Source organism: Idiotropiscis lumnitzeri, chromosome 1, assembly GCF_059441095.1.
Source record: "Idiotropiscis lumnitzeri isolate Australia: NSW breed Sydney's pygmy pipehorse chromosome 1, RoL_Ilum_1.0, whole genome shotgun sequence".
Taxonomy (NCBI): Eukaryota; Metazoa; Chordata; class Actinopteri; order Syngnathiformes; family Syngnathidae; genus Idiotropiscis; species Idiotropiscis lumnitzeri.
Window position 1 is genome coordinate 15809955 of NC_142391.1, and position 22975 is coordinate 15832929.

The 22975-nt window shown below is 40.3% G+C and overlaps 1 protein-coding gene across 2 annotated transcripts; it reads left to right on the forward strand.

Moving 5' to 3' along the window:
• The first annotated feature begins 937 nt into the window (after positions 1–937).
• Positions 938–22896, forward strand: ldlrap1b (low density lipoprotein receptor adaptor protein 1b). 2 transcript variants are annotated; one of them, XM_088286408.1, is made up of 10 exons: positions 938–1278; positions 8965–9107; positions 10879–10991; positions 12534–12648; positions 13077–13149; positions 16028–16123; positions 17338–17471; positions 18191–18225; positions 21355–21386; positions 21751–22896. In XM_088286408.1, exons 1-10 carry the CDS (start codon positions 1194–1196, stop codon positions 21795–21797), a joined length of 873 nt encoding a protein of 290 aa, XP_088142534.1. In that variant the 5' UTR covers positions 938–1193; the 3' UTR covers positions 21798–22896. The 2 variants fall into 2 exon arrangements, with proteins under 2 accessions (XP_088142534.1, XP_088141689.1); XM_088285563.1 differs by lacking the exon at positions 21355–21386 and having other exon boundaries at positions 941–1278.
• Positions 22897–22975: the final 79 nt, after the last annotated feature.

A 22975-nucleotide genomic window follows, 5' to 3' on the forward strand; every position in this document is an offset into this window, starting at 1 on the left:
ATCTCCATGCTGAACTCTCACACACGCCTACTCTTACCTTGCAGAACAGCAACGTAATGTGTTTTTATTGATCCAATTTCAAATTTATTTTCTATTTCATTAATCTATTTTATATATATAATTAAATTATTGTTGTATTGCACTGGAGCGGGGAGCTCTCTAATCTCGTTGCGCACTGAGTACAATGACAATAAAGGGATTTCTGATTCTGACAACCCAACTTTCTTTGTATAACACATTTCACAACAGCTGCAGCCTCAAGTGCAGGGTTGTCAAGATTCAGCCTTGGAGGGCAAATTCCAGCATGCTTTCAATCTCTCCCTTGCTGCAACCCACCTGATTCAAATGATCAGCTCGTCAGCAAGCTCCCCTCTGATAAGTATCCTGCTCATTTGAATCAGCTGTGTTGCAGCAGGGAGATCAGGACCGGTGTTTGACACCCATCTTCTAGTGAACAGGTGTCAAACTCCATATGATAGATCTGAGATATTGTGATTATTATATATATTATATTATTATTTTTTATTTATATATTATTATATACATGGGGATTTGTGTATATACTGTATATATTCGCATTGGTTTGCTTTTTCTGAATGTTTGCTGCTAATGTTAAACATTAACAGCTACTTCACTCCGTCGTCTCTGTGTGATCTATATTTTTGCTGCTGTTAAAACTCTGCAAATTTCCCCATTGTTGGACTAATATGGACATCTTTGTCTTTATCTTTTCCATCAATTTGTTGTGTTTATGTGCTAACGTGTGGTGATGATACATTTATATGGGTTCACAGTCATCATGGCCCTCTGAGGGAAACCATAACTACGATGTGGACCGTCCCCAAAAAACAGTTCGACACCCCTGCTCTAGTGTGAGAGCGCTTGAGTAGTAATTGTGGGAGCTAATCCTGAAAACTGTCCCTAACGGGCACCCATACGCGAGCCTCACCACTACAACCTCTCCTCTCAGTTTTTTTCTACAAACAGCGTCACGCATATTATCTGGTCAATTTGCATAATATAACACCGCCCAGGGGGCAGAGCATGTTGATCCACTGTCGTTTGAACAATCGTGCTCAAAGGACGGAAACAGATGAGAAAAGTTCAGGAGGACTGCTGTTTGCAAACAGGCGGGGTGTTTCCACACAGAGTGCTCGGCTTCACGGGGGTTTGCCCCACTTTTACACCGCGATATGGACGCTCTGAAATCCGCTGGAAGGGCGATAATACGAAGCCCCAGCATCGCCAAGCAGTCATGGGCTGGCGGTAGACATAAAAGTGAGTACATGTATTAAATTTTCTGCTAGGCATTCCAAAGAAGACACCAACGTGTGCTAATTTGGCTACACTAAGCTAGCAGTAGATGGAAATCTACCGGCGCGTGTCTTGTGTCTTGGCAAATGGTACAATTTGCCAGCTACACTTGTTAGGGCATCTTAAAGTCAACGTGGCGAAGAGTTGACAACCCGTGGAGTTAAAATAATATGGGATTAAACTTAAATGGTCAACTAAAGTTGGAAACGAGTGCATTTACGCTTTTGAACTTGACTCCAAGTATCTCCATAATGGGCACTTGGAGAGTGTAGAGCGGGTCAAACGATACTTGCCGTCCGAATGTCTCACGAGTCAAATAGCGTTTTCACGTTTGTCTAAACGTGAAGAAAAGACAGCAGAACTCCGGCGGTCCTGTGTGAAAACCCGGTGTTTGCCACGTCACGTCCAAGATTTACAACAGAGGTACAGGCTGGGGAATTAGTGGTCGTATTTCTGGCAAGCCTGTGCAAATCGTAGCAACCCACTGTTGCTAGGCGATGCACTATGTGAAACAAAAATGTGTGCGCGTCAACCTGAAAGTCTTCTTCAACCTTGTTACTTCCCACAATAAAGGTGTTTGATTAGCACGGAAGCAACTTTTCAGATTTTAAGTGTATACGGTCATCCTACTCGATGTTCTGCATGATCAAGAATGCACATAGCTGGGCTCAATGACACAACCCCCCCCTCCCCACGCATGCACACACACACACACACGCACACACACACACGCAGACACACACACACACACACACACACACACACACACACACACACACACACACACACACACACACACACACACACACACACACACACAATAGGGTACTTGGCACTGTCACACGTGCAATCAATGCTTAGTTTAAATGTTCAGAGTGATACATGCTCAGCAAGTGTCATCCACATGTCAACAGGGCAGCAGCCACAAAATTTATGTCAGACGCTGATTTTGTATTCCCAAAGGAGCTGGTAGTCGTTGGAAGCCTTGTACAAAGTATTGATTTATTTTGTTTTATTTTTTGGATTCTGAATGAAAATGCAACATACCTTTTGGTTAGACAGGATTTCTCTATGTAAGAAAAATATCTACAAATGGTGGGAGGATTGCATTTAATGTGTGTCAACAAAACCTTGGTGGTGGCAACTTGATGCTTTTGGGGCTTTTTTCTTCAAGTGAAATTAGGGCCTTAGTCAAGGTGGAGGGAATTATAAAAAGTTTCAAATAGCAGTCAGTGTTAACACCCCGCTTGAAAAGATTTACGTTTTATCTTTTCAATTGATCCCTACAGCTTACACAGAATGTCACATTAACAGTGGAAAGGTTTTGAAAGGATTTAGCTTGCTCTCTTGCCTTTTTTTTTTTAAAAATTTAAATAAACGTCACAAAAACATGACATTTGAAAAGGAGCCCTGATCCGTCAGGCAGCAGAGGCTTGGCCGCTTAAAGTGAGAGTAACCAGACCAATTCTATAGCGTATTTGAGGCTGCTTTCAATACCTTTTTATATGCATTTTATTTCATCACCATGATTCTTGACGCGAGTAGATTTTTGATTAACAACTCTAATCCTTGACTGGCAGGGGCTCATTCTACATGCCTGTCTCACTCACTCCCCTCATGTTGGCGCTGAGTAGATTTAACTGTCTCTCAGAGCCACGTGTTTCTGTGTTTTCACTAATCCAGTGACTGAAAACGAGTGACCTAACAGTAGGGCTCTCACAAAAATCCTCTTTTTAGAATGGATTAGCCTATCGATTTAGTCCAAACTTATTGTGGTAATTGAAAAATTTTGATCGACACTTGAATTGGCTTGTTTGCAGACAATTGCATAACCCCCAACGACTGAACAGTTTGCTGTAAAATGTGACACTATTTGTGGCACACTTAAAAAGATATTCTTACTTTGTGCTGTGCCTGCATATGCCTCCAGGTGTCTTTCTTTGCCTGAGTCAGACGTTTCTAAATTAATCACTTGTCCTAATTGGGATCTAATAATGCTCGAATATTTTTTCCATTTGTTGGACTGAGATTGGAGGATGCCATCTCAGCACAGAGGCTGGTTGCTGAAATGAAAAGAAACCAATGTTACTTTGGTGACTGGTTGTTAGTGGTGCATCAGAAACATCTTCTTTGGCAATCACTTTTCATATTTTGGGATTACATTAGATATTTGTGTCTTGGGGCTGTGTGCCATTCATATAAGAATATACAAGACCCATAGAAAATGGCGGGAAAAGGTAGTTTTATTTAAATATTAAATATTTTACTTTTAATAAGAGGTCGACAACTATGAAAAAGTTAAATAAACTCATCAATATAAAGATGCAATAAATAACTCAATGTTCGTACTATGTGTCAGAATCTAATCTGCTTTTACAACTCATGCCTTACCGTCAACAGTTTTAAGACTATTTGATCTTTTTAGCGGGCTCATTATTGCCATAGTCTTGAAATATATTACTTGCCTGATTGTGACTTCAGTGCGATGCCAAAGGTCGGACATGAGCGAACACACTTTCTGTTTTCGAGACATATTGCTTTAAATTTTGTGTCTTAATTCTTCGGTCTACGGGCATGCTTGCCTGTCACATGTTGTTTGTACGTACCAGATTTTAGATACAGCTGACTGAAAACAAACAACTTCTTTTGCAACATTGCGTGATGATTTACCTTTTTTTTTTTTTTTTTTAAGAAGTTTGATCATCTTTTCCTTTGTTTAAATTGACATCTCTCATGTTGGTGCAATGATTGATGTCGTTTTACTTGGTGCAACATGTCTCCAAGGTGTGGGTACTCGGATTATTTTTTTTTTCCTGCAGAATCGAGTAATTGCATATTTTTCCACTCCGCTTGGTCTAAGAATATAATAAATAAATGGTAGCTCACCTCCTTCTTCATCCTTGTATTCAGGCTTGCATTGTTTAGCCAGATTTGATTGTCTCGGTAGCGTCACGTGAGATGGCTTACCTCACGAGCAATTGGCTTGAGTTTTGGCTGCTCCCCACTGCTGCTGTAAGCCGCTTGAAAGCTCCACAGGTTGAATTAGTAAGACTATACAATTTTATTTATATAGCACATTTCACCATAAATGTCCAAAGTGTGGATAAAGTTTTTTTTGTCCAAGTACTTAATAACATACAGAGGTAAGGATGTCATGCGTTTCTACTTGCTTCATTGATTTATTTCTTTGTCTCTTTTCTAAATATTTTATCCGCATGCTTCTTCCACATACGGTCCCTGTTCAGACTGAGACACCACCGTCTGTTAAACTAAGGGCTTCAGAATGCACTAACTTAGGTTTGTAAAACTCAACCTCTGAAACGGTTAATTTATCAGCACTTTAATGAATTAAATGTTAGTATAGATGAGTGCAGCCTTATTTCCATGCATCAAGTACTTTCAAACGCTGACGATACCAGTCATTGATACTTAGGGCGCACTCTTGTGGAAGTCCGAGGAGGAAATGGCATGCATGGCTGATGGTGTTTTTCTGTGAATTGTATCCTTGTCCGTCCTCTCATGGCCATTGCGATTAAGGCTGCCCGATATAGGAAAAACATGCGATTTGTACATAATTGCTTTCACTCTCAAAATAAACGAAAGTGTTTTGTTTTTTTAGCTCTAAATTTGATAATACACATTGAACATCTTAAAATATGTATTGGTCAATATTAGACATGTTTTATTTTACGTCATTGTTTTTTTTTGCATAAAGTTAGCGAAACATTTACTACTGGTGAGTGCTCAAGAGTTAAATATTCATAATGTTATTAGTCTAAAAAAAAACAAACTATTGAACAATCCTAGGTAAATGGTCGGCATACTTTAAAGTGATTTTGAGCACTTTATTTAATTTAGTGTAAGTATTTGCATTTTATTGCATTCCTTAAACACTTTGTGTATTCCATATATTTTGAATTGTCTTTATTTGGCCACATTTTTAATGAATCTTTTATTCATTTCATTGTGTGTTCCATGTAAAATGTGTTTTATGAGTAAATGGAGAAAAGATAAAGAGAAAATGACAATGAATTTTGTGATATCTGGAGAAATAAAGCAAATGAGGGAAGCTGGGGAGGATGCAAACGTTTTGTTTAAAATGTTAGTGCTTTTTAGTCATTTTTGTTGTTTCACATGAAGCTCCCATGTGTGAGTTACCAGTTGAGGTGGTTGACAAATTACAGGAAGCGTTTTGAGTACATAACCTCCTATTTAACGGAAGGATGACTCAGTCGTGCTATTGGGTAATTGTCCAAAAAAAGAACTTGGAAATTTTACACAAACTAATGTGATGATTTTGTTCCTTAAGATTCGATCTATGAAAGATATTTGTACCCTTCACCTTGTCATGAGTGTTTCTTTCGCGTACGCGAGGCCATTTGAATGTGTGTAGAAGTGGTGCGAGCCGGCCGGTTGTAAACGAGGATCAAGGCTTTGGCAGAGTTACGAACCGCTTGTGCCAGTACAAGACCACCCGACCTGATTGCACCATCTGCAATCTTAACTATTCTCTAAACATGATTGGTGGAGCAAAGCTTGGTGTTTTCCAAGTCTTGTCCCTAAACGCAATCAACATCCACCGAGAAAACATGGCCCTATAACATGTTCATTTATTTCAAGGCAGCATCACGCAGGCGAGTGGTGCTCACTGACCGTCCAGCCACAGCCACAGCTCCAGCACCGCCAATAAGCCTTTGAAGTTTCTTCTAATCAGTGCTGGAGCTGCAATGGAGGCGGCTGCTGGGAGGGGGTTGTTGAGGGAGGTGGGGGGGTTGGTTCTATGAATGCAAATGTGACCAATATGAACATATTTAATCTTTCCACATGAAGCAGCAATTGCTGGATTTATGCACATCTATAATTAGAATACAGCATTTCAGTTCTAGCATGCCATGCTTCAAACAAAGCTGTTTGATCACACGTCCAAGTATCGCAGAGATGGGATCTTGTATTCCATGGTCTTGTGTTTCATGTTTGCTGGACTCAAACTCTGTCAATAGGTTTGATCTTTTCCTCCAGACAGGATAAATGGTTTCCCCAGACTCTATTGTCAAGGTGAAATGTTGCTTTTCAGAGGTCTTTTGGAATTATTAGCATGACAAGGCGAACTGGGCAGCTTTGTTTGGATATCGTGGGCAGTTAGGTTTCCACGAAATCTTCCAGTTCAGTTGGCCATGTGTCATCATCAACCCTGCTTTTGCTGTACAGAATCGGTAGGGGGATGCTGGAGCCTATTCCAGCTGACTTGGGCGAAAGGCAGACTACACCCTGAACTGGTCGCCAGCCAGTCGCAGGGCATGCACAGATACGTTTGCATGCGTTCATGCATTTTTTTTCTTTTTCTTTTTGTTTCGTTCATGTCCGAGGAAGATGGAGGAGTTATATGACAGCGTTTTCTTTTTTTTTTAAAGTTTTTTTTTAATTTAATACAGTTTAACCAATCAGTTTGTCTGTCGATTCTGTATATCCTAACGCATTGTGTTCATCTGTCCATCCATCCATTTCTAAAGTCCTTGTCCTTATTCAGGTCAGTGGTGAGCTGGAACATATCCCAGCTGTATTTATGATGTGTGTGCATGTTGTGCTGATAAATTAACATGCCCTGGCCAAATTTCTGAACTACTGTATATGAATTCAATGCAGTAGATTGTTCTTATTTTTTTTTAGGGGGGAAGGAGGGTAAGTCTACTGAGTGAGATTCCACTTTTGATGTGAACAATGCAGTGCCGGATGGTCTTCTGACTGTACCAAATACACTTTAGAGAAGGAGTGAATCAGGAGGTGCAGCAGACAACACCATGTCTGCGATGCGAGGTTCACACGAATGGACGATGCTGTAATTAATGTCCTCCTATCTCCGGCGCATGGAGAACAGCGTGCTGCTTCCATCCGGTGTCTCCCTGGCTTAATTTACGAGCGCAGACTCAGCTCGCATTATGGACTTAACGACCAACAAGCCACCCTCTGCGCCGGGATGGCTAGCGGTGGTTTTAGTTTGGACCACACACAGATCTTCCCTTGGCCAATTAACCTCATTTCCCTAGTTTGTTACTTTTGTGAGTGGGAATGGTGTGGTGTCGTGTTTGCGGATTAAACGGGGGTGGAAATGAAGGAACGAGTGTCGCAAAGTAATGTGCGTTCGTGGTGCGCGCCACTGTCACTGTGTGCGCTTAGGGTGAGTTGCCATGCACTAATAGTGTATCTGCTGGGAAGGAATGATCTCTTCTGCAGGCTCGAGCTTGAAGACAAGTAGTGGGTGTAGGCTTCCAGACCCACCCATCAATTAACAACCGTGGCATTTTGGCCTGTATATCCATTCCCCACAACCACTCAGGGTTGGTTTGGCTGTATGCGAGAGGAGGATATTACAAGTTTAAGCTACTGTTCCCACCTTCTCTTGGTTTGTTTCCACCATCATAAGCTTTCTTAAAATCTAATGGAGACATTTTGCTTGAATATCTTCTTTAAAAAAAAAAGCTTCAAAGGGGACATGCAGTATGAAATAGACAGTTGAAATTTCTTGTTAATCCACAGTCGGACCTCTGGGGTGGGTTCCTTTGGAATTACAGAAACCTTTTTAAGATGCATATTTTTGAAAATGAAGCTGCGAGCAAGCCATTTCGAATGTTAATGTGTGGTGACATCAGTAGGGCTAATTGACATAATACCACCCCGACTTTCTCTGCCATTGATTGGCAGCGTGACTGGGTAACGATCTGCCACTTTCAAGCAAGGGCTGCCTGCCCTACACTGTCTTCAACACTATCATGTCCAAGCCAAAAGGTAAGCAGAGCTGCATTGCGTTTTGTTGGCTGCACAGCAAACCGTTAGCTAAGTGGAACACACTTAAGTTTATGATTGAAGCAGTGGGAGAGGAATTGTGTTGTGATCCGTTGCTGCATGTGCCATATCTACACAAGAGTTCGGTGGCTTGGCGTTGTCGAATTGTTTATTTTTTTTTTTTTAACAAACTCATGTCACAGATGTGATTAAGACATCAATGAGCTATTTTGATTAAAGAAAATGTGTAATGTTTAACTTTTTACTTTTCAGGGATTGTAATTTAAGGGAGATCAACTCTATTTGTTGCTTTTCTTCCCAATGATGATTCAATAACACCCTACCGCAAGAAAGTTGTTTTTATACAAAAAAACCAACAACCATATTGATCTAGTATTCATTGAAGATATTTTAGTAGTGGAATGGATTTTTTTTATATGGAGAGGGGGGGGATCACTAATTTTTTCCCCCCCTTTATTTTAATAGGTCTGAAGGCAATTTTCTGCATGAATTGTCACTGTTAATCTATAATTATGATCATACTGAGTGAATAGAAAACCCCAAATGATAGAGAAACCAGTGTATTTTGATACAATTAATCTTATACAGTCCTTTTAAATAAAGCAGTTCAGTGATATTTCACTAATTATGGGCAGTCATTCAAGCTGTGTCTGATCTCAATCAACATTATCATGTTTATGGTTAATGTGTTTGAACACGCGTTCTGAGCTTTTTAGCATTTACTACGCATTCCCTTAGTTAAATACTTAGAAAATCAGGTGCTCTTTTAGGTGAACTGCTTGTATTTGACTTAATTTTGCTTGAGTTACATTGCATCGTGTCCCTTTATTTGTGATTTTTAATTTCCAGAGCTTCCGGAGAACTGGACAGACACGAGGGAGACCCTTCTGGAGGGCATGGTGTTCCAGCTCAAGTACCTGGGGGTCACAATGGTTGAGCAGCCCAAAGGCGAAGAGCTGTCTGCAGCCGCTGTCAAGAGGATCGTGGCCACAGTGAGATGCTGCATGCACAAAACACACACAACAGTAATGAAAAGACACAATTCATCCTAAATCATTATCATTAAGATTACCGATTTTTTTTAAACCTTGATGTTTTAACAAAGGCATGGACAGTTTTCCATTTACTTAGTTGAAATATTCTGATCCAGCCGGTGGCTTGCTGACGTTGAAATGAAAAGGCAACCCTCTCAGTATATGTCTCAGTCAACCTTCGTATTGGAATCGGCAGCTCGGGGATAATTCAGTTAGTGGTAAAGCAATGGTGTGACCCAGGACACTGTAATTTATGGAGAGGAAGAGGCTGATTTGTTGCCCAGAGTGTTGCAAGATCTTTGAACGGGATATCTATGACACAAATCCTGGATCAGACTGTGGTACTGCTCAGCCAATGTAATGCAATACTCATCATTTGCTGTCCCTCCCAAATAGCTACGTAATCTTACCACGATGTTTTCAGGTCGCTAAATAAACTGGCATTATTAGTTTTAGACACTGCTTACTTTAGACAGAATTTTGTTTTCTGTTTATTGTTTCTATTCATTTTTGGTTGTTCAGTGTCAGTGTCAAAAATAAGTTGTGCTACTTTTGGCAGCAATTAGCGTTTGCCATCACTGATGAGGAGTCTTTGGCATCCGCTGTGAAGAAATGTTCTTCTTCACTGAGTTGTTTTAACATATTCATATTGGAGAGTTTCCAAGCACGAGCTACCATTTTAATGTTAGAGCACATGTCATCGGTTTTAAATCAAGCCTTTGAATTGGCCACTCCGAAAGCTACATTTTAGTTTTTTTTGTTGTTGAGCCATTTAGTGATGCTCCTGCAGGTATTTGTCGAGTCATTAACTTTTGACCCAAGATCTCCACGTTTGACTGTTATGATGTTTTTATCAACTATCTTACAATATTGTTCGCCAAACATCTGTCTTGTCAGTCCACTGAAAATTCCTTCAAATGTTGGGGTTCATCATGATATTTCTTAGCAAATGTGAGACGTTGTAGTCAACCGTAGGCTACTTTAGATGTTAGTGACCTTCTAGATGAGTGGTCGTTATACTCTCGGAGTCATTATAGTTGGCCAACCATTTGTGGGAATGGTTTCAAACTGTTTCAAATTTTCTCTCTTAGTGGTTTATGGCTCAGACTGTGGTTGGCTGGAGGCCCAATTCCTTGGCCATGGCTTTGTGACGTGTTTCAGATTGTTAGATTTCTGTAACTTAATTTATTTCTGTGGATGGTACCAGGATGTTTCTTTTTTTTTTTTAAGACCTTGTTACAAACTCTGATTTGTCTTAAGACCGCATCTCAGTGAGCGACGGTTTACAAGTGTGTTGGCACATTTCGTCAGGGTTTGTTCAATGTTGCAAAGACATTCCCAAACAGTTTTAACGGGCTCAGTTTTTCTTTTTGAACATGTTAAAAAATTCTTTGTAACAAGAAAAACTTTGCATCCATGAACAAACCCTGCCGAAAAAACATTCACTACGTGTGCACACACTCGCAAACCTTCGCCGTTCACAAAGATACGACCTTTACAGCTACTATAGAACTCATGATTCAACAAGGCGCTGTAATTCTTTTTTTCACAAAGACCCAGAGACCATCATTAAAAGCCTATTTTTAAATGTTGTATTTACTTGGATTATTTTTGTTAAATATGAAAATTGGTTTAACGATCCGAAAAAATATAGGTGTGATAAATATGCAAAATACTTTTTCACAGCACTGTATATGCATTCTGTCACTCTTCATGTTTTGTCATTCAGGCCAAAGCCAGTGGAAAAAAGCTCCAGAAAGTCACACTAACGGTCTCCCCTCGCGGAATCATTCTTTACGACAGTGCCTCCAACCAGCTAATAGAAAACATTTCCATTTACAGGTCAGTTCTCCGCTTCTTGTCATGTTCCAAGTTAATGATTCAACTGGGCGGCCCCAGTTATTGAATACTTTCTGTCTGAGCTTGACTTCATCCCTAGATTAAAACAAGTACTCATCACATGCCTGTAGTTCTCCGTCACCGGATTATTGTGTTGGGTTAAAGAGGTGTGTCGCGCAAGTGTTTGTGCATGTCGTTCAGCAGTATGCCTCCGTCTCGCTAGGAAGCAGCACAACAGCTGTTTGTCTGAGCTTTCGTGCAGGTGTGACTGACTGACATGCACATATTCTGTCACACCCATGTGACACGAGCATTCCTATATTGCCGTGGAAACCTTTTGCCTGCCTCAGCATGCGTACTAAGAGCTGCGTGACCTTAGTTGGCCTCGAGCTAAGGAATCATTCGTTCCACTTTAATGGGTCGGCAGAAGGAGAGCTAGTTGGAAGGTATCTTCATGACATTTCAGTTTTCTCTTTTCTCTTCAAAGTATGATTATTATTATTATTATTATTATTATTATGTCACTTTTGTTAGACCCGCACAAATCAATTGTGGTCATTGAATGGCATTTGGCAGACCTTCGTTCGAAAATGTTTTTTTAACCGTACAACATTTTTAAACAAATGCAATTTTTGTAGAAATTCAGTGAATCAATTATCATTTACAGATGTCATTTCCATATTCAAACAAATCTCCCCTAGAAGTTGTTGCAGCTTTGCACTATTTACTGTGTCTAAATTAAATCAGCTCTATGCAGGGTTGGGCTTTTTCCAAGTATCATTTCCTACTGAGAAGGAGCGTCCAGAGAATGACAAACATCATTGTCTTATTTGTCTAGTCAGATATTCGGGGGTCTGACTGTTCATTTATTGGCATCTTAAATGCATTTTTGTTTGTCATTTAATGCATGTCATAGTCATGTTCATCAACTGACTTTAAACTGTAAAAAACACGTAAAGCCTATGCAGCAATGTCAACAGGATGTGAAGACACAAAGCTCTTGTTCCTTGCCTTCTGAGTTTTACTGCCTTAGGAAATTGGAAGATCAATAAAGCAAATTGATTGGACTCTTAGATACCGAATTTCCCAACGCTCTCATTGTAAACATTTGCCACTAAATCTCATGTTGGCTTGCAGCGATTTTTTTTTTTCTGCCAACTATTTCTCCTTATCCATTATAGATTTTAAATTTGCATATCGTTAAATTCACCTTGATGACTTTGTCATCGATTTACACATCCGACACCTCAAGCGGGAAAAAAACCCCAAAACAAATATCCAACATCCTCTACTATTTTAAATGCCACTAAGCAGTTAGTGTATCCTTGACAGAAGTAATAGGAGAACATCTGTTCTCTGTAGCATACATGCTCAGTATATCAAGATTATTAAGCAACAATGACACAGCTGTACATTTTTGGTCGTATAGTAGCACTAGATTGAACCATTTGCATCAAATTGCGTCCATCTGTCACCTTTTCGATCTAGTCGGTGCATCATCGCTTTCCTTGGTTCTCAAATTCAATGCATTTTCTTTCTCTCCAGAATATCCTATTGTACAGCAGATAAGATGCATGACAAAGTGTTTGCCTACATCGTCCAAAGCCAACATAATGAGGCACTCGAGTGTCATGCCTTCCTCTGCACAAAGAGAAAAGTGGTAAGCGATTAAGATTTGTATTTTTTCAGTGCAAAGCATTTCCAATGTAGCTTTGTGGAGACATTTGTTTAAAAAATGCAAACATTCAGTCAGAACTCAAAAAAGATGAAGGAGAACATGACGGGCGGGGGGTAGTTTTTCATCATTCCTTCCTTCCCAAGAGATTCTCAAACAAGTGAGCCCCACCCTCTTCCTTCCCCTTCACCAATTTAGTTCTTGCCAAAAATGCTACATGACCTCCCAGCAACCTTAAACAAGTCACAGTGCCTCTTATTTTGATGAAAATGGTCACGCCTTGTTTACGCTGCACATCTCTGGGCCTGAATGTCCATTCTGTGGATTAAGAGCACATGAGTTATTATGTAATCGTTGTCGTTTGTCTCCCTTTACTCATTTCCCTCCCATGTGTGTGCACTTCCCCACAACAGGCACAAGCAGTAACCCTAACAGTGGCACAAGCTTTCAGAGTGGCATTTGAATTCTGGCAAGCTGCCAGGGAAGGTATGCACGGTTTCCTTTCCTCGACTACAAGAGCAGTGTCACGGATGAGTGGAAATGTCTCTCTCTCATCTCTCCCCTCCCCCTCTGGTCATTCCTTTTTTCTTTCAATTTATTGAGCGTTATTGTTTTGTATGTTCACACTCCATTTTATCCTCATCACATAGAACAAGTGCACTGTGAGTATAACAACTTAAGTTCTCTCACTCACTTATGATGTTCAGACAGTTGTGCAATCCGATCTAAGCGGAAGTACAGAAAGCTTGCCTTTACAAATATGATACTTCTCATTTATGATGACACAAAGTATTATTGAAGAGGAACCTTTTTGGTTACTGTGGTTCACTCGCCTGACTTGTATGCATTCTGTATAGGTTCAGTTCCTACTGTTGTCTGCATCTTGGCCCTTGTCAGCTCGGATAGGCGGCAGTTCCCACATGACCCGTAACGGAATAAGCTTGCACAGAAAATGGATGGGAGAATTTTTTTTGTTTCACACACGCAAAGAAACCGTCCATGAAATTTGATCACTTCTTTTAGGGTCATATCACAGCAAGGACGCATATTATTGGTGGGCTTTTCTTTTCTTTTGGAGTGCTTCTCCAGCTCAGATAGTTTTTCTCTTGGTTGCAGAGAATCTTTCACAACTTGACTTGAACTGCTTCCTCCACGAGTTGCACATTAAAATGGTCTAACCTTTTTATTTACAGGCGAGGCACACAATATTAGGACCTCTTACTATGATGCAGTTTAGTTGTGCATCTTTGCAGAAGTTGTAGGTAAGGTCGCAAAAAAGATTGTACACGTAAGAATACTGTTACTTTACAAGTAACAAGGAAATCGGGTTGAAAAAAATCATTACAATACATTGTATGCGCCCTCACGCGTTTAATCACGACATTCTGATTCATATTACGTGTATGCAATATTAATTAAGCAACAAAATCTACCATTTTTTTTTCTTCATTGGAGCAGGTGGCAACAAACACTACTCAAGTACAAAGTAATCAGTGAGTAACTTATTTTAACTGAGCACTGTAACTGACCTCTGTCGTCCTAGTTGCATTAGACTGGTGAAACGGAGTCAGCTGGCAATGCCCAAGGCACAAGCTTGTCTAACAAACCAAAACAAATACATTGTGTAAGCAAGTGGCAAACCAAGTGTTGCTAAAAGTAACAGTAGCTTCATTCCTGACAGAAATACTCTAAAGTAAAACATGAGTTTCGTTAATGAAACCAAAAAAAAGTTACTTAGGTAAATGTAAGGGAGGCTATAGTTTTTAGCACGTTTATCAACCTCTGCTCATCGGACGGTGTTCATCATAACGAAGCATCATTATCTTTGTAAACTCAAATTCTTAAACTCTACCAGTATACTCAAAGTTCCAGCAATTTGGGTATGTAGGAAGCAAATGATCGTCTTCAGACCTCGTGAGAAATGTCTCTTTATAACGAGCATTTGTCCTGGTCGAAGACTATTGACATTTGGGAGGAAAAGAAAGGAGCTGAGGTTATAACCTCAGGCCAAGGTGGGCAGACTTGTCTTAATCTGCCATTTCCGTTCTGCATAGAACACAGCCGAGCAGGAGATTTGTTTCATTGTGTATACACGTTTCTTATTTTTGTTTGCCAACGCAACACGCCCTTTCTTGTGCAGGCACCCTTCTGGACATGGCAGACAAAATTGCTGCGTAAGGAGGGTGTCTCGCACACACGGCTTCTCGTTCTTTTCACACAGCTCAGCAGAATATTCATGTAATTTAATGCACGTGGCGCTTCGCTGTCTGATTGTTGGCAAGGAAGGTACAAGATTTGTTTCAATATCGCCACTTCTGCCAACCTTTGCCTTTTGTGCGTCTTTTAAATCAAGGAATCGATTGTTCCGATATCTCTCGGTGAGCCTCCCATCCTCGTCTAGTTACATTTTTGAGTGAGAAGAAGGCGGGTGGGTGAAAACAAGAGGAGGCAGAGTTGTGTAATGACTGAACTTGAAAGGGGAGGAAAATCTTTGCGATCGTATCATTGTTGGTCTCTGATTCTGTCTCATGTAAAGGCGAGCTTATTTACTCAAACTTTTCTTTGAAATTGATTTCAACTTCACCCAAGCCCTGCTTAATCTGTCACCACGCTTTGCCACCACTTGCTTTAAAAGAATGTGGAGAGACTGTATGTCTTCTTCTGCCTCAATGCAGTGGCACCAAAGTAGAATGGATGCTCACTGGCGCTGGGTTACGGAGAGGAGAATGTATTTATTTTCTTGAAAAGTGGTGGTCTCTTGTGGCCAGGAAAGAAGGCGGGTGAAAACCACATCAAGCAGAGGCTTTCTGTATACGAAACAAACTGGGCGGCCAAACGCTGTCATTCCAAAAGTCGACCACACGCTCGTGACCTGCATTCCGCCGCATATAATTCCCTGTAGTTTGAAAACATATGTGTCTGTTGAATATTCACCGAACCTCAACTGGCTCCTCTTCAGCTTCAGGCATTCTGAACCACAACCACAGGGTCGCATTTGTCAGTGTTATACAGATGCCCTGCCTGTTTCATTGAAATGCAGCAATCACTATTGCACCAACTGGATTTTTGCAGTTCAGTGCCTTATAATTCAAGCAAACCTAATTAGGCTAATCTTATCAGCCAATTGTTGCTACTTATTTGTTCAAACATTATTCTATGTGCGACTGGTGGAACATTTGATTTATTTTCTTTCTCTTTTTTTTTTTCCATTTTATTTCTTGCCACTAGAAGCCTCCACAGTTGTGCAAGGACAATCCCACCATTGTTACAACTTTTCTGCGTCGCAGCGTGCTGGCCTTTTCTATAACTACCCTCTGTTTCTTTGTCCTCATCCTTTTCAACCCTCGTGTTGCGGCCCACGCAGAAAAGGAGAAGCGAGTGAAGTCGGGTTCAGATGGTGAAGGAGTCAACAGCACCCAGTCAGACAGCTCAGCGAGCCTTGGCAGCCTGAAGGGAGGAGGTCAGTCATGTCACCTAACATCATGCTAAGAGCAGCCACTTGTCAAATGTTGCCTTACTTTGAGGCCAGAGTTCAGCTGACAGCCTGGGTGGTTCGTTCTCCTTGGCTTGGTTGTAATGCACAGAAAATGACATTAGAAGGTGAATGCACATGGTGGCATTGGGTGTTGATGCTTTCTTTTTTTGGGGGGGAAATGTATAGTAGTACATAACAGCTGCAGTTGGTTTACAAACCACTGGAGTAACTGATGCTTTCTGAGATCCTCCAAAGATTCTCCGTGCCTTGTGGCCAGGAACATCTCATTGACCTTAACGTCCTTTAAGGCATCACTAACTTTGGCCTTTTTCCTCGCTCAAATGAGGCACAATGGCTGCACACCCATCCACGTGCGTGCATGTGCGCGTGTCCTTTTCCTGTCACATTGGGTACATCAAATATGAAATGCTCCCGTTTTCTCTGATCCATTTGATAACGGAGGGTTCAGCTTGCTGCAAGTCCAGGACATCAGCTTTGTCAACCTTGCAAGCCAAATGGCCCCAAGCTAGAAGGGATTGTTTTTTTCCCGAATGGGTAAAAGAGGCTTTTGGATCGTATACTGTACATCTAAGCAGACATAGTGTCGTTGCTGAATAGATTCTCGTTAACACAGTTGGCATCATTTGTTGAAGCCACTCCGCTTGTGATGGCACCGATTGAGGCCAGCTCAGCATTGGAACCATCACAAGGTCATATTGATGCCCCCGTTATCACGTGGCAGACTCTGGATCCCTGATGCACACAGATGTGGTTCTCCTTTGATTACAAATGATACGTGATAGGAAAATCACCTGAAGATAGACATTTTGATTTTTAAAAGTGAAATTGCAGCTCAGGAGAGAGAGGAGTTCTCAGTGGATATCATTAGCCTAAAGAGTGCTCAACTGTTCAGCTTGACACATATTAATCAGCCGGCAAGGGCATCTCATTACAGGTCGGTGTTGTCAATGTGGTACAATGAGGTTAGCCCAAGCTCACTTATCACATAACACACAGATTGCAACCTCAATGAGATGCTTAATAGGGGGAAGTGAACCTCAACATATACAATGAAGCATCCACAGGATTTTGAAGACACGCCGCTATTTATGCTTGCATGAGCACTACGTGATGCGTTTAAGGGTGTATATGAAAAACTACTCTTGTTAAATGAAATTGTCCTGTTTTGTGTTTTGCAGAAGTAGCCCCGACAAAACTCCTAGATTTGGCTGAAGGGGCCGATGTAACGTTGGTCCACTCAGGAACAATTCAAACGGATTTGAATTCCTTTTCCGTGCATAATCGTGCAACTGAGAACAACAATACCGTATGGGTAAGACGAGTCAGCATTTTTATTTTTAGTTTCATCTGAATAGCCTTGATATGATGGAATACTATGCAGTAATTTCAAGTTACTGATTTAAAGGGAAACTTCAATTGGCTGTAAGGTGAAGACTGCTACTGCTGTGAGAAATTATCCATAGCGCTTCACTTTTCCCACATTTCATGTAACAACCTTATTCCAAAATGGAATTTATTTAATTCTTACTGACATTTGTAAACACAGCACTTCACATGACATGCCATGCCTTTCCAAATAATCTCCAATCAGTTGGATTTGGTTGACTCCCATTGAATGTTCAGATTCGTGGCTTAGGCTGTGAATACCAATGTAGATGTGAATTTTTACTTTTTTTCTTTTTTAATAAATATGGCAGAAACCCCTTTCTAGGGTTTTTGTGTGTAGGATTTTGAGGTGGGTGAATTTAATTCATTTTGGAGCATGGCTGTATCATAATAAAATTTGGAAAAAGTAATGCACTGTGAATACTCGACAATTGCTTATTGAGCACACCCCTGTTAAAATTTAGTTGCAGTTGGGAAAGAAGATATTTCACCAACTCTTATGTTGAGGTGTGCATGTGTGCGTGCGCACATTCGTGTGTATGCATGCAAGTAGCTGTATTATTATTGACCACATAACTTAAATCTTTTTTTTTTTTAGTCAGTGTAATGTGGTTTAGAAATGAACCTTCTTCTTGTGTCTGTCAGGAGCTTGAGGATGGTCTGGATGAGGCGTTCTCAAGGTAAGCAGATAGCATTTTTTCGCTCCTTGAGATGGCTCAAAACTGGTGGATTTTACAGCTTAACCCACATTCTGCACCCGTAATATTTATCAGAATGCCGTTTTTCGACTAATGGGGCTGAATAGAACATACTCTCGTAAATACTTTTTGGGGCGGTTGATTTTTAAGAGGGAATTGAGGGCTATTCGTGCAGCTCCTTTCCTTTTTTTTTATTGCACATGTCATTAGATAGATTAGATATTAATAGCGTGTTATTCTCATAAACGATTGTTAAAGTTTTCTGTTAATTAGTCCAATTTTAAACCAAAATTTAAGATTTGTAAAAAAAAAAAAGCTTCACACTGTATTTGCTTTGCTTTCAATTTTTTTTGGGGGGGGTTCTCCCTCCACCTAGTGGTAGTTATTTTAACTGCATTTCATTTTTACAGGATTTAGACGCCGCAGGTCAAAATACGAAATTTCCAATAAATATTATCAGATTAGTATTATATATTTTTTGTGAGTCTCCGTCCACCTGCCAGAGCAGCACAGCGGCACGTCTGGATCAGTTCTGAGTTTGTGGGTTTTCATCTTGGTTGTGGCCTACCAGCGTGGAATTTCTGTTCCTTCTGTGCTCAAGTCGGTTTTCTCACGGTACTCCGACGGTTCACTGAAGACTTGAAATATTCCAATTGCAATTGTCTGGTGACCTGTCTCTTGCCCAAAGTAAGCCCGAAAAATATTAGTTAGCGGGTGTTTTTCAGCGTTTGAAAAGACATGGGTGTGTACCAGTTAATGGTTCCATATGTTTGTTTTTTTTTTTTCCTTTTTTTATGCTGCCTGCCATGATGCCTCTGTGCAAATTTTACGACTTTGGAGCAAAAATTGGAATTATGTCACTTGAACCAAGCAGTGTAAAATCCATCTCGGCTAGGCAGTCTGGAGTTTGATTGATTTGCAAATTTTTCGGCTGTCATCCACAAAGTAACATGAAAAGAGCTATGATTAATTCACCATTTTAGTCTGCATGTCTTCAACGACGCTATCACAGTCGTCGAGTGGTCCTGCCAGGTGTCATGGTGCGTCTCTTGTTTTTTTTTCCAGCCCACCATGAAGTCTCATTCATTGCTCATTAATACATGGATGAAGGGTGGGGTTTGTTGCAGTTTATGACATCAAGTACCCAGAGGCAATTTATTTATTTTTTCTTTGTTATCAGATGATTATTTTTCTCCACGCTGTAATTACACCCCAACATCATAAATCTCCCACTCTCCGTTTAATGAGAATGCTCCTGGCTTGAGCACGGATAGAGCTATTCTATAATTGAAGGCTGCTTTAGTGCCTGCCTTGTTAATGTTGCCCATTAGGAAAAAGGTGGTTTTATTAGAAGTTGTTGTTGGTGTTGGAGTGTGGAAGAAAATTGCTCCTGCTTCCTCTTTGTTTTTAATAAACTTTTAATTTCACTATTTATATGCAACACTACTTGGCAGTTAGTTAGTGAGTGAGATCACGTACATGTGCCGGTTGTACTAGGATTTCAGATTTCAATTTTGAGGTTGATGAAAACTGTAGTTAACCAACTTGTCCACTAGGGAGCAGGACAACACTCTTTAAATATGCATAAATAAAATCTGTACTAGAATTTACAGAGCTCCTATTGGCTGGATCGGATCAGACGATATTTAGCATTTTATGCTCATTTTATTTTTGTTTTGTGATTGGCTTGAATGTCTTTAATTTGTTGTCATTGAAGAAAAAAAAAAACTAATTAATAATGTTTGTTACGAAAACATTTTGTGCTACTTGTCAATATGTAACTTTAATGACTTTAATTACTGCAAAGAAAGCTGCTTGTGTGGTCCTCGTGTGAGTCTACTCATCGGTAGCGGTACCGATTTCCTTTGTGGTACAACTCAGCAAACGCAGTGCCTAAAATGACTGATGTATCACCCGTATCAATGTTTAAAGATTGAGAATCGATCTTATTGGTATCTGGTCAAACAGTATTGATCCCCCACGCTACCCCAGCAGGCGTAATGGGCGTCTGATGACTTTCACAGCACACTCTGTGCCCCTTGTGAGTTTTGACTTTGAAAAAACATTCTGTTGGGCAACGCCTACAGATAGTCATCTGATTGTTGGATTATGCTGCAAAAAGATGCTTATGGAAAGCAAATTGACCAACGCACATTTCAAAAGGCGCACCTCCTTTAACCCTGTTTGCCGTTAAATGGAACGAGAGGTTTAAAGGTTGTTTCAATTTTCTTTGGTGAAACAAATATAGATGCATGTGTTGTGTATATACAGTGCCCTCCGTTGTATGATTTGGACTATCGAGATTGTACAAAGAGGAATGATGGAAGACCCCTCTCTCTTCATTCTCCCAGTATTTTGTTCAACATTCTAGAAGAGTAGCTGCTGTTTTGTTGGCAAATGGGGGGTGTATGAAGTATTAACATCAGGGGTGCTAATAATTGCGAATACATGATTTGATGGGAGATCATTATTTCTTAATGTGGGATTTTGTTTTTTGTTCCTACTAAATAAATTCAGTCTAACTAAAGGTTGGATTATTTTCCTTAGTATATTATTTAAAAATTGAATTTATTAGAAGCAAACGAAAATATCTAATGCATGATGTATGCAGGAATTCTGCCAATATGACTGCACTATAGGAATCAGAGATTATATTTAGAAAATAAATTGGAATAGTGTACATGGACCTGCAATATTAATCCATCCTCAAAGAAGCAGGCATTGTGCCCCTGCCCCCCCCTTGTCCAAAGTTGCCAGAAGTGTCGCCACTACCGTGGTCTTCTGCTTTGCCGAGCTATTGAGAACTGCTCATCTTTACTGTAAATAACTATTGCGAGTAGTTTGGAGTACAGCAACAACATGTTCATTAAGACCTGTCCTATTGGATATTTCCACCTTTAACCCGAATGAGTCTCTTTCTGGTGAAAGGGGTAAAAGAAAAAAAAAATGTTGTGCTTTGTTAAAACTTGACCAAGTTTACTTGCCATGCTGATTCGATAATTGCAATCTGGCAAACATATTAAGTAGCCAGTGAAGTGGTTTGTGCAAATTCATCTATTTGCAACACATTTGCGGTGGTACCTGACTTGTGACGTTTGCCCCCTTTTCCAGCCGCAGTCTGGATAGCTTTGAGTCCTGCTCAGGTAACAAAGTCATGACTGGATGTAGTGAAATCCACCTCATTGTCTGTCTTCATTTGTCTGGATTGCCTCATGTAAACATCCAACATACCATCAACCATTAGCACTGCTCAGAAATTTTTTGTTTGACTCGTGCAGGTAGACCAAGAGTAGTCCACCCGTCGCCATACGTTGTTTCTCAACTGCCTACTGAGGAATCATACGCTTGCCATCAACTTACTGTCCAAGTGTGGACATGCCTTTCATGCGTAGACAATTCGTAGCCACATGGTTCATCTTTTAACATGTGCCTACAGCTCATCTTTGCATGCCTATAGTCTGTCGTTTGCATTTCTAATCCTGTTCCTTTGCTGTGCCTCCCGCCTAGACTCGCTGAGTCTCGCACTAACCCCCAGGTCCTGGACATTGGGGTAAACCCTCAGGATTTCACCACTGATGAGTGCCTGTCCCCGGGCAAATGGGACCAGGAAGACACGGACTTCCCTGCACAAGAAGACTCACCGGGATTCTAATTGAAAGCCTCCGCCCAGATAGACCGGCAGGGAACAAGTCGAGACCATCGGTGGGTTCTCCGCAGCCCATTGACTTCCCCTGGTGGTTCAGACTGGCGGCTCTCAGGTGCTTCTGCATCTACTCAACTTGAGAAGGTTGACACGAGCAGGCTTTGCACTCAACAGGCCAAAGCAATATGAAACCAGTTTCTTTTCTACAACAATGTGCAGTCTTTTGACGTTTGTTACACTCAGTGTATTTTTTTTCCTTTTCCCATATTCAGTCACTGTATGTATTGTTTTTTTGTTTTTTTTTTACACCATGTTGAACAGCGGAGTTGGTGTATGTGATCAGTTTGTCACACCAGGTCAATGTTTAAGTGTGCTGTCATGACCAGAGATGTTTCAATCAATGGTGAAAGTCACCAAAGCATCAATACACACATTTTGGGCAAAACTAGAGTTACTACCTGCGTGCGTCAAGGCTTTTGCCTCTTGTTGGGCAATAAAAGCTTTAATGAAAAGTATGAATGTGTTAGTGTGCACAAATGACAATCCTATTTTTTTTCCAAATGCAAAATCTATTTTTGCACTGTGCATGTTTCCATGTTTAAAAGCACATCTTTCATGTAAGGGAATTTCATGTGCAAATTATTTATGTAACCCATAGCTTGAATATAGTGGAGTACCCTTTCTTTCCTGCATTAAACACATGTAGTGTTTAGAAAGCTGCTTAAATTGACCGTAAGACGTCTACCACAAAGACATGTTGGTGGATTGGATTATCTATATATAATATATATATCTTCATATTCATCTGATATTGCTTAGTGGTTTGTCAACTCCAGAAGCAACATTAACTCCATTAATTATTAAAAAAAAATTATATAGGAGTGTATTCAACAATTGTTGATGCATTGATTTATTTTTGGGGTTCACTCTTCAGTGTTATTTTTGTACCTTTGTGTTTCATGTATAATTTGAACTGAACAGATTTACATTAAATGTCAATATAAAGTTCACACAGAGTTGTTCCTACATTCTGTTTGTAAGCTCACACTGTTTAAGTATTAAAAAAAAACTACCTTATTTTTATGCTGA

Excerpts from the sequence above, each read along its gene's own strand:
- ldlrap1b (XM_088285563.1), top strand. The coding sequence starts at position 1,194 with ATGGACGCTCTGAAATCCGCTGGAAGGGCGATAATACGAAGCCCCAGC. Across the intron at positions 12,649-13,076 it reads TCTGCACAAAGAGAAAAGTG|GCACAAGCAGTAACCCTAAC; the intron begins GTAAGCGATTAA and ends TCCCCACAACAG. Across the intron at positions 13,150-16,027 it reads CTGGCAAGCTGCCAGGGAAG|AAAAGGAGAAGCGAGTGAAG; the intron begins GTATGCACGGTT and ends CGGCCCACGCAG.